Below are 15,960 nucleotides of genomic sequence, written 5' to 3' on the forward strand. Positions count from 1 at the left end.
GTGGCTCCAGCCTGTAATCCCAGCTCTTGGGAGCCTGAGGCAGGAGGACTGCCCTGTGTTCAAGGTCAATGTGAACGACCTAGTGAGACCCTATCTCAAAAGACAAAACACATTTGAATCTTGCTGTTTGGAGTTACAACCTACTGCTCTGACTTACATCCTTTTATTTTTTTGTACAGTTCTGTACATGTTTCTAAAGCCTCAATGTTTTTCTGAGTACAGTACTTGTTTATACAGTACTGTAATTTTTACTGATTATACTGTATTTTAGTTTTATGTTGTTATATATTACATGTAAAAGTTATGCAAATAAAAGTAAAGTCATCAAATTGGAATTTCCTTTGTTCTGAATATTTTTATGTACATACTACATGCATTTCATTTAGTTACCAATTCATTAATGACCTAGTTAGGATGGGAACTCAGTCCTTAAATGAGGAATATCTATAGTAGGGGCATATCCCCAGCACTTACTACACTGGAGTGCTTGGAATCCCTATCTGAAAGGTGGTGAACCTGTTACTTAATGTGTCTCCCCACAATAGGAAGTATTAGATATAGCTGGAGCTCAAGTAGGGGTAGGGACACGTGTAAAGGAAGGGGTAGGGCTTTCGGCCATAGGCATACTGACTGCTCTATCCACAGGGCATGTAGAAACCACAGGTAGTATGATTATCTAACAAAATTCAGAGCTGGTCTCATTTTGAGCAAATGAAAGACCAGTCTGTACCCCAACTAAGAGGAATGGATGGATACTCTGCATCCTCCTTTCTGTCCACTGGGCACCAGCCTTGCCAGAGAAGTTACTCTGAAGAACAACTCATGTGTGCTGTTGTCCTCCACCAGAACATTCTATTTTCCATTTCTATCTCAAGACACAATTCAATGCCCCTGATACCAACCACTTTCTTGGTTGGCTCTGGTCACATTCCTCTGAACACCTACTGAGGTCAGTTCACACATCTATTAGGGTGGTTTTACTTGTCATCTTTCTCTTTAACTACCATGTATCACTGCTTTCATTCTGTCCCTGTACTGCGCTTAGGACACGCAGTGTGCCTTGAAGATTCTCAAGAATTTGCTGAATAATTTCATTCAAGTCTATGGATATGGTTTGCCAGTTATATGCAGAGTGCGACATAAAGAGTAAATGTGTTCATGACCTTCCCAAGTGGCATTAAATGGCAGAAATATTCTCTACCTTTCCTCATCAACCAAAACCTAGTAGTTGGTGGTTAGAGACAAAGTACTATCTAGTATTCCTAGATACAGAGGCATGGACATTACCTGATGAGAGGAACAAGAATCCTAGAGATACTTTCCACTAGATTGTTCTCTTGCAGATTCTGAAGCCAGAGACCAGACTTATAATTCACCCTCTACTGGTAAGTCCCACCCTCACAGTAGTCTTGGACAGGTTATTTAACTCAGAAGAGTCTACTTAAAGCATCTGAGTTACCTAGATAACACTTTACATAGCTAACAATATTTCGTGTTAAATGCTATCTGTTCCTGAGAAACTGTTTCTGTGACCAATACTTCATATGATCTGCCCATTCCCACAGTGCTTACCTGTGGTCTCCTCAAAATACATCTGTGGTTCTATTGCATCATCTAACTTTTGGTGAAACCTGTGCCACTATCTCTGTGGGATGTACTTCCTGCCGCCTTCTCTGGTATGGATCTGGTATAACTAACTCCACAAAGATGATGGCACACATATGGCTCTGTAGATTGCTCCATCTAAAGCAAGGCACAGCCTGTTTACATTTGAAAAATTTCTTTATTGGAGACCCACCTTACCTTGCCACAACTATCTGGACTTCATGACAAAGAGAGTGAGGCCTGAACAAAGTATCCACATTTTATGACAAACAATATACAGTATATATGTGGTTCATGAAATCTTTATAACGAATTCCAAATAAAACACTTAACAGGAGTATAAAGGAACATAGATTTTCTACTCTCTCAATTACTGGTAGCTACTTAGCATTTTAGGTTTTGTAATAAAATGCCCTCCTCCCCAACATTCTCACTCAGAGGATTCCCTGAATCAATTCTTTCTGTAAGGTGCAAATTCATATTGACGATATATTCCGTTAACTATTGCCAAAATTCCCTCCATGACATACTACTGGTTTATTGTAATGTATGAATACTACCTAAGTTTTTGTTTATCACACATTCATCATTCATTGAAGGAGTTCTTTTGAAACTTTAAGCCTCACCCATTCAACTGGATAATTAGTGTAGTACATTCAATTAGTATTTTTCATGTGACTCCTACTTCAGGTTAGATTTATGAGTATAAGCTTTTACTTTTCCTACAAGGAAATCCAAATTTCATTTCAGAAGTGGTCATTTACCTTCTCTAAACAATGCAATTATATTGTGTATCAATCATGTTCACTAGTAAATAAATTTCTATTCCCTGAAGCCTATCTCTCCCTGAATTTGCCTGTTGCCTTGAGGCCCCTCTTCAATTTTTTTTTTTTAACTGATCAAGGTACAACTGGAATTCAAAGATATGCCTGAATTACCTCCATTTCTACTCACAAAATTTACTCAAGTATGAACTAACTGACGGTGACTATGTGATTTCTAATGGAGTCCTTTCTTCATCTGTAAATTTTAGGTCCAAAAATATCTGCTTATTTTTGGAATTTAAAAATATGCCAATGCTTTGATACTTTAACTTCCTACTGGGGACTACTTTATATTCCAAAAGGGCTCAACTATCTTGACACTGGAGTCTTCCTTGCTGGCTGTGTGAAAAATCACAGAAATAGTTACTTATAATTATCTAGAATAGTTTCATTTATACTATGAAAATTATAAGTTGTGGATAAGGACCTCAGAAATTCTTACATTCATATGGTTTCTCTTCCATATGAGTTCTTTGAGACTTTGTAAGCTCTGCCTCCCACAGAGGCATCCTCATCCTGGTCCCATCCAAAGCAATCCCTCCCTCGTAGATCCTCATGTGGGATGTGCTACACTGACGACTCTCCACATTTGTCACATTTAAAGCTTCTTCTCCAGTATGGATTCTTCTATGCTTGGTGAGATTTGATCTGATGTTAAATGCTTTCCCACACTCGTTACATCGGTATGGCTTCTTTCCAGTGTGGATCCTCTTATGCTGGTCAAGGACTGATCTATAATTGAAGGACTTTCCACACTCACAATTATAGGGCTGCTTCCCACTGTGAATGCTTTTATGGTTGATAAGACTTGAGTGTGAGATGTAGGCCTTCCCACACTCATCACATCCGTAGGGTTTTTCACCTGTGTGGATCCTTTTGTGCACTGTGAGGCCTGAGCTGTTCCTGAATGCCTTCCCACACCTATCACATACATAGGGTTTCTCCCCTGTATGGATCCGCTTGTGCTGAGAAAGGAGAGAGCTGTAACTGAAAGATTTCCCACACTCAACACATTTGAAGGGTTTCTCCCCAAGATGGACTCTTTTATGGCTTATAAGAGTTCTGCTTGAAAAAAAAGCCTTACCACATTCATCACATGTATAGGGTGTCTTGCCAGGGTGGGTACTTTTATGATTAATAAGGCTTGAGTGTGAGATGTAGGCTTTTCCACACACATCACATTCATAGGGCTTCTCCCCTGTATGTATTCTTTTATGAACTTTAAGGCTTGAGTTGTTTCTGAATACCTTTTCACATCTGTCACATTCATAGGGTTTCTCTCTAGTGTGTACTCTTTTGTGTTGAGAAAGAAGTGATGTGTAATTAAAAGATTTCTCACATACATCACATTTGTACGGCTTCTCTCCAAGATGAATTTTTTTGTGATTTATAAGGGTTCGGTATGTGATGAAGGCTTTTTCACACTCATCACACTTAAAGGGCTTCTCCCCAGGGTGTACACTTTTATGATTTATAAGGCTTGAGAGTGAGATGTATGCTTTCCCACATTCTTCACATTTGTAAGGTCTCTCCCCAGTGTGGATTCGTTTATGTACTTTAAGACCTGAATTGTTTCTGAAGGCTTTTCCACATTCATCACATCCAAAGGGTTTCTCCCTAGTATGAATCCTTTTATGCTGTTCAAGGGCAGAGCTGTAGTTGAAGGACTTCTCACAATAGCTGCATTTATAGGGCTTTTCACCTAGATGGATACCTTTGTGATTTTTAAGGCTAGAGCGTGAGATATAGGCTTTCCCACACACATCACACTTGTATGGTTTTTCCCCAGTATGAAGTCTCCGGTGGACTTTGAGGCCTGAATTGTTTCTGAAAGTTTTCCCACACACATCACATACATAAGGTCTCTCTCCAGTATGAATAGTTTTATGTTGAAGAAGAAGGGAGTTATAACTAAAGGATTTACCACACTCCTTACATTCATGAGCTTTCTTCCCTGGGTGAATGCTCTTATGGACTGCAAGGCCTGAGCTATAGCTGAATGCTTTACCACAGACATCACATTTATAAGGTTTTTCTCCCGTGTGAATCCTTTTATGCACTATGAGGCCTGAGCTGTTCCTGAAGGCCTTGCCACATTCATCACATTCATAAGGTTTCTCTCCAGTGTGGATGACTTTATGTTGAATGAGGAGAGAACTATAATTAAAGGATTTCTCACACTCATCACATTTATATGGTTTATCTCCAAAGTGGATGCTTTTATGGTTTAGAAGTGTTCTACAAGTAATGAAGGCCTTCCCACACTCATCACATTCATAGGGCTTCTCACCTGTATGAATCCTTTTGTGGACTCTCAGACCAGAGCTATTACTAAAAGTTTTCCCACAGATGTCACATTCATAAGGTTTCTCCCCTGTGTGGATCCTTTTGTGGACTCGGAGACCAGAACTATTTCTGAAGGCCTTCCCACATTCACCACACTCATAGGGCTTTTCTCCGGTGTGGATCCTTTTATGCTGGTCCAGAACAGAGCTATAATTGAAAGATTTCCCACACTCATCACATTTGCAGTTCTTCTCCCCAGAATGTGTGCTTTTGTGGTTTATAAGACTGGAATATGACATGTAAGCTTTACCACATTCATCACATTTGTACGGCTTCTCTCCAGTATGGATGCGCTTGTGGACTCGAAGGCTGGAGCTACTTCGGAAAGTCCCCCCACAGTCGTCACACTCATAGCGTTTTTCCCCAGTGTGCATAATTTTATGTTGAACAAGACGGGAATTATATTTGAAGGACTTCCCACACTCATCACATTTATGTGATTTCTTAACAGCACTGGTTTTCTGCGGTAGATTGTTATATGTGTTTCCATTAATGTTCTCTACACAATCAATTGGTTCATTGCTTTTCTGTTCTATAGGGGTAGTCTGGTGGGTAACAGGCTTTGAGTTCAAGTGTAAGCTTTTCTCAGATGCCTCATCCTCCTGTTCTTTCTTTATATTTGCCATGTTCTTAGTTTTGCCAATCTTTTCCACAGTGCCACTTAGATCTTCCTTCATTCTCTTCCCCTTGGACTCTTCCAATAGATTCTCCACCTTGCTATCCCAATCACAAGCTTCACCAATCTTTGATTCTTGCATATGATCCTTGTGAAGACCTTCCACTTTGGGCCACTTGTATTCTGGATTTCCAACACAGTCATTTGTTGCAATTGATTCCTCATCCTCAATGTTCCTCTTCAAATGTGACACTAAACCAAAAAAAAAATGAGAATGGAACCTATTCACTTCATTTAGAAAACATTAGAGAACAGCATCAAACTTCACTCATCCACTTGATAAATATTTATTAACTGCATGCTATATGATTGGTACATTTTTAAGTATTGGAGATCTAAAGGGGGACATAAAATTTCTGCCCTTATGAAGCTAATGTTAAAACACTAGAGCCCTGGATTTTTCAATGGCCAAAGAATTCTTGTATTCTTGTATAACAGCTTAGAATGAGGGCAAGCTGAAATGGGTTAAATGATGCATGGAACCATAGATAACACTGAACAGTTATTAAACAATGTCACCTACTCATAGCAAGATAAATAGAAGGCAGATGAAATCTCTGAAGAACAGAAGACAGATTATTAATAAGACAAAAGTTAGGCATAATTTTTTATTATGTAAAATTATACATAAACAGCAAAGAACAGGCGAAAATAAAAGAAGAAATCAGCATGTGGGTAGAAATATTGAGGAGGTAGTTGTGATTATGAAATCTTGAGGACATTCACTGCTGAGATAACAAAGAGAGCAACCTGCAACTGCTTGGACTTAGACTGGTTTGTCCTCCTGCACTTTCTCTCCAGGGAAAAAACACTGACCCTGGAAAACTACATACTGTCATTAGGGAAGAACTCTATGTAAAAGAACATGTTTCACCTGCCAGGGAACAATACTTTCATTCTCACTTATGAAGAGGCTAACCATAGAGCCTATCAAAGACACAAACCATTAAACAAATGTAGTACAGTTGACCTTCTGTATCTACATAGTGTGCATCCATAAAAGCAGCTAACCATGGATCCAAAATACTCAGAAAAACAAAATTCCACCTGTACTCAACATGTACAGACTCCTTCCTTGCCGTTATGCCCTACACAATAACATTATATAACAAAGAATTAGACAGTATTTTGGGACACTATAAGTAATCTAGAGTTTATTTAAAAAATACAAAAGGATGTGCATAGTTTGTATGCAAATATGATGCCATTTTATATAAGGGATTTGAAAACTATCAGAGTTTGGTATCTATAGGGTCCTGGAACCAATCTCCATGGATACCATGGTAACTAGAATACTGCCTAGGTTCAAATCCTGAGCTGCATGACCCTGAGAAAGTCATGTAACCTTTCTGTGCGCCATTTTCCCCATCTGTAAAATGAAAGCAACAGGACTGCTGAATATTATAACACATGTAAATGCACTAAGAGCAATAACTGTCTCTTACTGCATGCTACTTAAGTTTATTATTTACTACAGTATTAGAACTAAGAAAATAAGATCAAGTTATTGTATTATATTGAAATTTAGGGATAAAATACATGATTCAGAAAATCACATGACTTTCCAAAGCAGATTTTAGGCTCCAGGGAGAGACACTCTGATCCTGTGAAGATACTCTACCTATGTCTGAACCTCCAACATCATTTTCCCATTGACAAACTGACTCCTGAGACAAAAAGAAACTGTTCTAAGTTAGCTATCCCCAAATCTTAGACAATGAAACATTTTTTAGTAGACTTACTTAAAATTTTGATCTCCTCTTACCCTGGCTATCAAATGCTCTTGGATCAGTACCCTGAAATTCTGTTAATTTTCTTTAGAAAACTTTATATGCAAACATGAGCAAGAAACAGGAAATTAAAAACAAAGCACAATACATACTTTGGAGTAGACATGTATTTTAAAAAGCACACAAAACGATTCAGTTTAAGTTTATAGGAGCAATGTACTCTAAATTAAAATTACAGCACAGGAGAAGCTAGAGCTCAGGTAATCATTCATTCGATATTAAGTAGACCACCAAAAAAAGTGATTCAGAGAAAATATCACAAAATGACTTAAATAATTAAATACTACATAACATTAAGACATTATCAGAAATCACTGAGGATGGTAGTATGGCTTACCTCTCTGCCTCCTTTTATTACTCTGGGCAGTCTACTGAAATGAGAGCTTCTGGGTGGGTAGTGGAACTCCAGAACTACCAGCAGCAACACACTGATATAAAAGGTAAATGTAGCCAGTTGTGGTGAAATATGCCTATAATCCCAGCACACAGGAAGCTGAGACAGAAGAATCACCATGAGTTCAAGCCAGCCTGGACTACATAGCAAGATATGGTCTCCAAAAATCAACAAAGTAAAATAGATGAAATGAAACATGAATGCAATCTGAATGCTGTACCCACAGCATATTGGGGAACTGCTCCATCCATTTCCTTTTCTGTCTTGGCCCTTCTACCTCTACTCACCTTGGACTCTCAAGACAAAAAGATGCTCAGTTTCTGTAGTCATAAGACCAATCTCATAAAATAAACACAAAAATTGTTAGGGGAAAAAATCAAAGGAAGAGCTATGAGGGGATACTAGCTATAATAGATATGAAAACAGTATAAAGACTCTATAAATAAAACAGTGTGGTAGTGTGTATACACAGACATGAAATAGAAAAGTACAGCAATTGTCCTCACTACCCATAGAAACAAATGATAAAGACAGTGTTTCATATTATTTGGGGAAAAGCCAGTCTTTATTTAACAGCATTGCAATTACTAAAAAGCTATACAGAAAAAGATAAAATTAGATCCATTCTTCACACCATAACAGAAATAAACTTCAAGTGGAGCAGGGCTCTAAATAATAATAATAATAATAGTAATAAAAAGTTATATAAATACTCAAAGAAAATACAGATAAATACCCCCACAGCCTGGATATGGAGAAAGCTTTCTAGCTACGATACAGATGTAATAAAAAACTAATGTTTAAGTGTATCAAAATAAAATTTTAATGGTAAAATACCATAAGTAAATGTCAAAGTGGAAACATATTTACATTGTATATTCTGATATATATTCCTGATATCGAAATAAAGAAAATGCCAGTATTCTTAATAATATAAAGAATTTTTGAGCTGTACAGGTTGGCACACACCTGTACTCTGGGAGGCCAAGGCAAAGAAGATCACAAGTCCCATCCTAGAATGGAAAACTTAAAGAAAGCCTGTCTCAATTTTTTTTTTTTTTAAAAAGGGCCAGAGATGTAGCTCAGTGCTACAGCCCTGAGTTCAATCCCATTACTGAAATCAATCAATCAATCATTAAGCAAAGAAACATACAAATAAAAGAATTTTCAAACACTGAAGTGAAATAAGATTAACATCCCATAGAAAAACAAGCAAGATTTCCAATGATGAATGTCATTACATTATATACCTTAACTGTACCAATAAAATTAATTAAATAAAAAGCAAAAGACATGGACAATCCATAAAAAGAAATATTAAATGTGAAAAGACATTCAACTTCACTAATGAGAAATATAAAGTATAATAAGGTACCATTTCTTATTTGTCACCTTGGCACATATTCAAAATGTGACAACAGTATACTTTGTTGATGATCATTTGGAGGAAATAAGTATTTTCATATATTGTTGGGAATGCAAGTTGGCACAATTCCCTCATGGTAGGGAATTTGCTGTTTTCTAACAAAACTACATGTTTTTCCCTCCAATGCAGATATCCTCCTTGTAGAAATTTATATGTAAGATATACTTCCAAAAGTACACAAAGATATTAATTATAGCATTATTTATAACTGCAGAATCTGGAGAGCTACCTAAATGCCCAAGCATAGAAGAAGACTAGTTAAGTAAACAGGCACATATACAGTGAAGTACTATGCTAAGTTACGTGTAAGGAAAAAAAAAAACATATCTTCCTATCTTTAAAACAGACCTGGTACACAATTTCTACTTAAAAGGGGAGAGGGAAAAATCACTCTTCTGTCTTTCTTTTCTGGTACCAGGAATTGAACTCAGGACCTTGCATTTGCAAGGCAGGCACAGCAAGACAGGTGCAGTGTCACTGAGCTAAATCCCTGGCTGAAACACTCTTGAGTATAGCTTTTTGTATCTTTCTTTAAATTTATGGAAACATGATAATGTTTTACATATTCAAAGAGCAAGATTAAATCAACAAGGATGAGCAAGGGGAAACTGGTAATACAGGAAAGAAACAAACAAATGAACCACCTGTGTTTTTCATTTGACTATCAAAACCATAGGACAGGATCAAACAAAGAAACAAGGAAAGAATCCCTGTAATTTAGAAACATAATATTTCACTGTATGTACATTCAGTCCGTGGAGGGTGTAGGAAGAATTTCAAATAAAATAGATTTTTAGCAGGTTTCTTTTCTCAAGTAGTATAGGAAAAGCAATTCTGAAACAATTATTATTTAACTGAATAAATGTGCTGATTTTGTTAGGGATCGGGTTCTCCTGGATGAAGAAAGAATGTAAAAATAGTATAGTAAAAGGCAGGAAAGAGCCTTGTGGAGACGAATTGGGAAGTTTGCATGAACTCATTATTCTATGTTATATATGTATGTGTGTATACACATTTATATGAATATATACATATTCATCTTACGTATGGTATATAATGCATATATATTCTTTAGCTCAGTTTGTTAAAATGTCAAAAGCAATGGCATCTCAGTGGTAAGAGCCTATTAATAGCCTATTCTTATTTTCTATTAATATTCTCTGATAAAAGGTACCAAAATCCTTACAAGAACAGTTGATTCTGGATTGGAAAAAGGATATGCATAAAATGAGCTGGGGCATCTTGTTACACCAGCAATAATAAAGCGTTCAACAATATGATGGAGAATGGCACAAGACTACAGGAGCCAACTTGAATAACCAATTAAGGCACCAAAGATAACACAATAAGAGATTATACACTACTTAAAATAGAATTTAAATGTTATGCCTGGACTGAATGAGAGCTGGCAAGCAAACAGGCTGCTCCCAGTAAACAGGCCATTCTCAGTAAACAGGAGAGATGGCCATTAAAAAATTGGGATGGCATATACAATCTCTTGGGCACCAAAAAGTCCAGTGATTATCCACACACCGGCACTGACCATCCTTGGACCCTGTCATAAACATTTCTTATGATCATAACCCTCTTTTCAAGCTCTATATAAAACCTAATTCCTTTCCCAGCTAAGTTGCTAATCTTCTCAGTGTTAGCCCATCTACACATAGATGAAATCTCTCCAAGCTAGCTACTTAATATTTTTCTTTCAATGTCATCCACATACACTGATGTGATAAATTTGGCTCTCCCCAGCTAGATGCTGAAATCTACCCCCAACTTCAGTCTCTGTTCACTGGAATAAAACTTTCTTTTTCACAAAAGCCTATACAGAGTGGTCTGACATGCACCATTTATAACAAATAAGACCATACAAATAAAAACTGGAGAGATGGAGGCCTTTATAGTAGAATGTGAGCACTGGTTAGTATATGTGGAAGAAATAATAAAATTGGAAAAAAAGCATTCTACAAATATCAGAGTAAAGGCTGAGATGCAACTATTCTATGTAAGTTACCCTCAAATCCATTCAAAATCAAAATTGGATGTATGAAACTAAGAGGACAAAATGAAATAAAATGTTAACCACAGGTGAATTTGAATAAACAGTATCTTTTTACTATTCTTATCCTTGAAAGTTTTCTGTATACTTGAAATTATTTTCAGATAAAAAAGTTGAAGATGTCAAAAAATAAAGTGCAGTCACATCAACTATACCTTTCCCTGTAGGTACTACTTTCATCATCTTGCTTCCTGCTCTTAAAAATACAGATTTCGTGCCCTATTTCCCCAAACCTTCACCTACTCAGTCTGATTTCTTCCACTCATACCATGGTACATTAAATTCTTCGAGCTATATTAGCTTGCTGACACCCTGAGCTGCTGCCCCTTGGATGTTCCCGGTCCCCTCATTCTATCTCAAGCCTTCCTACTCAATTCTAACTTAGATACTTCCCCATTTGCAGCCCCACCTATATACTAGGTATATATTAAGTTCCTACCACTTCTACAAGCTATCTCTTAGATATTTATCTGTAGCCTACAGCCTCTCTTCAATTATAGACACTATTTATCCCTGCCCTACTATTTGTCTAAATCAAAACTAGGCTCTTCTACCTGTATTTCCTTCAGCTACACCAAAATTGCTATTAGAGAACCTATCTCTATTGTCCAAATAGTTGTCAAGCTCCTACCTCTACCTCTTGCTAAGGCCTTAGTGTAAGCCTTCTTTTAAACTACTGCAATAATCTGTCTTCGTTCTTATCCCTGCACAATTTTTCCTCCAATAGTTGTCTAGTTTTATAAAAGCCACACTTGGCCTCTTTGCTAGGCCTTCAGTATCTCCTTCACAACTCAACTCATGGTGAAATTGTAATGGCTATTTAACAGTACTGAAGAGTCAGGAGTCAGCCTCCCCTGCCCCTTCAGGATGGCCTTGAACCCCTGGGCTCAAGGATTTTCTTGCCTTAGCCTTTGGACTGGGACTATGGGAGCATACCACTATGCCTGGGAGAACTGTGATCTTTAAGAGGTGAGAAGACTACGAAGGTTATGCCTTTAATAAAGTTGTAAATGTATTAACGCCATTATCACAGAAGAGGGTTCCTTATAAAAACAAGTTCAGCCTCATTTTGCCTCTCTTCTCTCTGCTCTTCTGCCAAGTGATGCCTTCCACTGCTTAAGTACACAGCAAGAAGGCTCTCTTCACCATATGCCACTGTGAGAAATAAAGTTCTGTTCATTATAAAAATTACCAGTTTGTAGTATTTTATTAGAGCAGCACAGAACAAAAATACTCCCCAATGCCAAGGCTTCCACATCCAGACATGTGAAGCGATTCCTTGGACAGGCAATGGGACATTCTAATTCACCTGTCACTGCCACAGCACTCACTGATTATAGCTATGCCTAATGTTTCCCTCAACTCTCTGACAGGATATTTCTTAGTTCCTTCCATGTCTTTTGGGGTTGTCTGGCTGCAGATTGGCCTCATCTTCATGAAATGACAAATGATTCACTGCTTACGTCTAACCTAATCAAAGGCTCTATTTAATCTCTTCTTTTTGGATAAGGGCACAGTGTACTTCAGTTAATCCTCTAATTGAGTGAAATAAAAAAATATAAATGTACAAATAAATTGGAAATAGATGGCTTGAAATAAAATGAAATAATAAATTCCAGGACTAAGAAAAGGTCAATCAAAACGCAGGCATGGTGGCGCATAGCTGTAATCCCAATTATTCAGAAGGCTGAAGTAGGAGAGAATCACAAGTTTGAGACAAAAGACCAACCTGGTCTCAAAAAAAAAAAAGAAAGAAAAAAAAAAGAAACAAAAGGACTGGTAATGTACAGCATTAGTCTAGCAAGAAAGAGGCCCAGTGTTCAATCCCCAGTACTACAAACAAAAATACAGGCAGAACACCAGGATAGCACTACAGTGAATGCCAATAGAGGCAATCAAGAGAATTACTTATCCTTATAAATAATATTGAACATACATTCTAGTATCTCAGTTATCACTGATGCTGAGTTTTGTACAAGGAACTGAAATTATGATCCATCTGTTGCTTTTTATTCCAGGCCCTGGGCTAGTTCTGAGAATGAACAGATAGGTAAGAGAAGGATATCACAGTGCCCACAGACTAGAAGCATCTGACAGAGGGAAACACAGAAAAGATGGGGGAGAAGCGGGAAGGGACAGACTCTGCCCTGAAGGACTAAGAATTTCATGAAAAAAGGAGAAGGTATTCTCAGCAAAGGAAAGAGCATGCACAAGGTCACTGATGTTCAGCATCCTTCAGACATCTGCAGTATAGGGCAGCAGGCAGAACAAAATAAGGGCTGCACCAGGGGCTGATTCATATGAAGTAGTCCAGACTTGACCTGCAGGAATTTTAGACAAAGGAGTAGCAAATGTAGATATACATTTTGGAAATGAATTATTTATTAAATAATGGGTTATGATCATTTTCTGCAAACAGTAAAAGCTTTATGGACCATATAAGACTATTGCTAATTACAATCTTTTTTTCTTTAACATTGCTTTAAAAAACATAGAAACCATTCTTAGCTTCTGGGCCATACAAGAACAGATCACAAGTCTAGTAGTTTGTCAACCTCTGTTAGATAACACCAGGGAATCAAAGTTAATTTAAGATGGAATAATGGTAGTATAAGCTATTTTGACCTTTAAAAAAAAATGAGAATTGAAGTATGATACAGAAAAATGGCACGGTATCTGGAAATTTCTTGAAGTTATCTATCCAAGAAAAAAAAAGGTAAAGATGAAACAAATATAGCAGATTCCTGAAACTACTGAAACTGAATGATGGTTTTATGGGAATTCATTGTAGTATTCTACTCTCCTGTATGTGTTTTTTTATAAGGAAAAAATGATACAAGAATTACTCCAAAATCACAACTTGTTCATGAAGAGAGCAAGAAAGGGTTGACTTTCTTATATACTCTAAAGGCTAAATGGGAAATCCCACTCTAACCAGTTTTTAACCAGCTGGAAGCATGACAGCATCAGCCCAGTTACATCAGTCAAGTCAGCCACAGAACACTCTATCTCCCTTACAAATTACATGTGACCCACACCTCTGGTCATTTCTGTGCTTGTTCACATTCTGTTATCAGTGCTACAAAGTTCTTATGGAGCCAGGCATGGTGATGCACACCTGTAATCCAGCACTTGGCAGGCAATAGGATTGCCAGGAATTTGAGGCCAGCCTTGGTTACACAATCAATTCAAGGCCACCCAGAACTACCTAGGGAGATCCTGTCTCAGAAAACAAAACAAAACAAAACAAAACAAAACAAAAAAGTTCATACAGATAGTAAGAACCTGCACTTAATGCTTGTCTCTGCTCCAGAGTTAGAGTCACTTCTCAAGAGTCTGGGCCACTCCCTAACTAGCAAATGTGCCTCACTCTGGCTGAGAATCCTTTCCTATTAATAACAGATGGCAAGAAAAAAATAAATGCAACATGCCAGCAGCTATTCTGAACTTCCAGAGTCCAACTATATTTACAAGGCAACCTACTACTTCATGTGTCACACTAGTATTCTGTATCTGAAATCCTTTGATATTTGTATTTGATTTGATGAGATGGACAGAGAAAGAAAAATAAAGGAATGTGACCATAACATGCTTACTAAATGAAAAGAAAGAGTATCTGGGTAAATCAAACATGAAACTAAAATGTGAGTGAAAGAAACAATCTGAAGATGAGAAAAGACAGTATGATTTGTGTTATTTTGGAATGTACTTATAGACATCAGAAATGTAAATGATTAACATGAGTTATTTCTATTGCTCAAAAGTAAAAATAAGGATCAAAGGTGATTATTTCCCCTAAACTGGAAAAAATGGGATAGAATATTCTAGTACCTCATAAAAGAGATTTCTAGTCATCCCACAGAAGAAGGAAAGAAAAGGAGAATCTGAAGGGCAAGCTCATTTTCTAAAGCTAAGGGGAAAGGAATTGGTTTGAAGAGAATCATGGATGGAGCTACCCTATTAGCCAGTGTAAGACTAAACATCATACACATAAGTTGCATCAGGGAAAGATTAGTTTTTACTTAGTCGTATTTGTTCTATAAACTCACTGCACAAATATTATAATAAAGATGACATATTTAACAATCTGCCAATAACTGAGTTAATATAAAACAAAAAATATTAACTGTTTAGTCCCTCCTTAAAAACCCTTACCTGCTGGACATGGTGGCACATGCCTATAATCCTAGCACTCTGTAGGCTGAGGCAGTGAGTTCAAAGTTAGCCTGGGCTACATACCAATACCCTGTCTCACCTGCCCCAACAATAAAAAAATCTCTAACCTACACTGGGGGTGTAGTGGTACACCTGAAAGGCCCTTATGGGAGGCTGTGGCCTTGTAAGGATTGTAGTGGAATGCCTAGGAGCTTGATGTAGGAGGACTGCAAGTCTAGACTGCAGACCAGTCTAGACAATTTAGAGATTTAGCAACTTGGTGAGACTCTGTCTCAAAAGTTGTTTTACAAGGACTGGGAATGTAGTTCAGTGCTGAAGACTTGTGTTCAACCCCTAATGCCACATAACAAACAATCCAAAATTACCCTAGAACAAAGTCATTCATATCGATTGTTTAAGGTAACAAAATAGTTGATGACTTTAATCCCATATTTAATCCCATCCTTTAATCCCAGCTACTAGGCAGAAGAATCAGAAGTTCAAGCCCACCCTGGGGCAACCTGAGATCCTCTCAAAATAAAAATAAAAAATGTGGCTGGGGATGTAGCTTAGCACTCCTTGGGTTCAATCCTCAATATTAGAAGAGAAAGAAAAAAAAACCGAAATGTCCCCTTATAGATCTAAAAATGATGAACATCCAAAACATCTGAACAGTGGCCAATCC

At 37.4% G+C, this 15,960-nt stretch overlaps 1 protein-coding gene across 1 annotated transcript; it reads right to left on the reverse strand.

Annotated features, from left to right (window-relative positions):
- Positions 1 to 363: 363 nt before the first annotated feature.
- On the reverse strand, positions 364 to 8,269 carry Zfp62 (ZFP62 zinc finger protein). Its single transcript, XM_010610514.3, has 2 exons — positions 7,579 to 8,269; positions 364 to 5,643 (listed from the first exon to the last, which is right to left on the reverse strand). Exon 2 carries the CDS (start codon positions 5,531 to 5,533, stop codon positions 2,858 to 2,860), a length of 2,676 nt encoding a protein of 891 aa, XP_010608816.1. The 5' UTR covers positions 5,534 to 5,643; positions 7,579 to 8,269; the 3' UTR covers positions 364 to 2,857.
- Between the last annotated feature and the right edge of the window lie 7,691 nt (positions 8,270 to 15,960).

Source organism: Fukomys damarensis, unplaced genomic scaffold (genome assembly GCF_012274545.1).
Source record: "Fukomys damarensis isolate Sample0158 unplaced genomic scaffold, DMR_v1.0_HiC HiC_scaffold_31, whole genome shotgun sequence".
NCBI classification, from domain to species: Eukaryota; Metazoa; Chordata; class Mammalia; order Rodentia; family Bathyergidae; genus Fukomys; species Fukomys damarensis.

Bases quoted from the DNA above. Each gene is read 5' to 3' on its own strand.
- Zfp62 (XM_010610514.3), bottom strand. From the start codon at position 5,533: ATGCAAGAATCAAAGATTGGTGAAGCTTGTGATTGGGATAGCAAGGTG.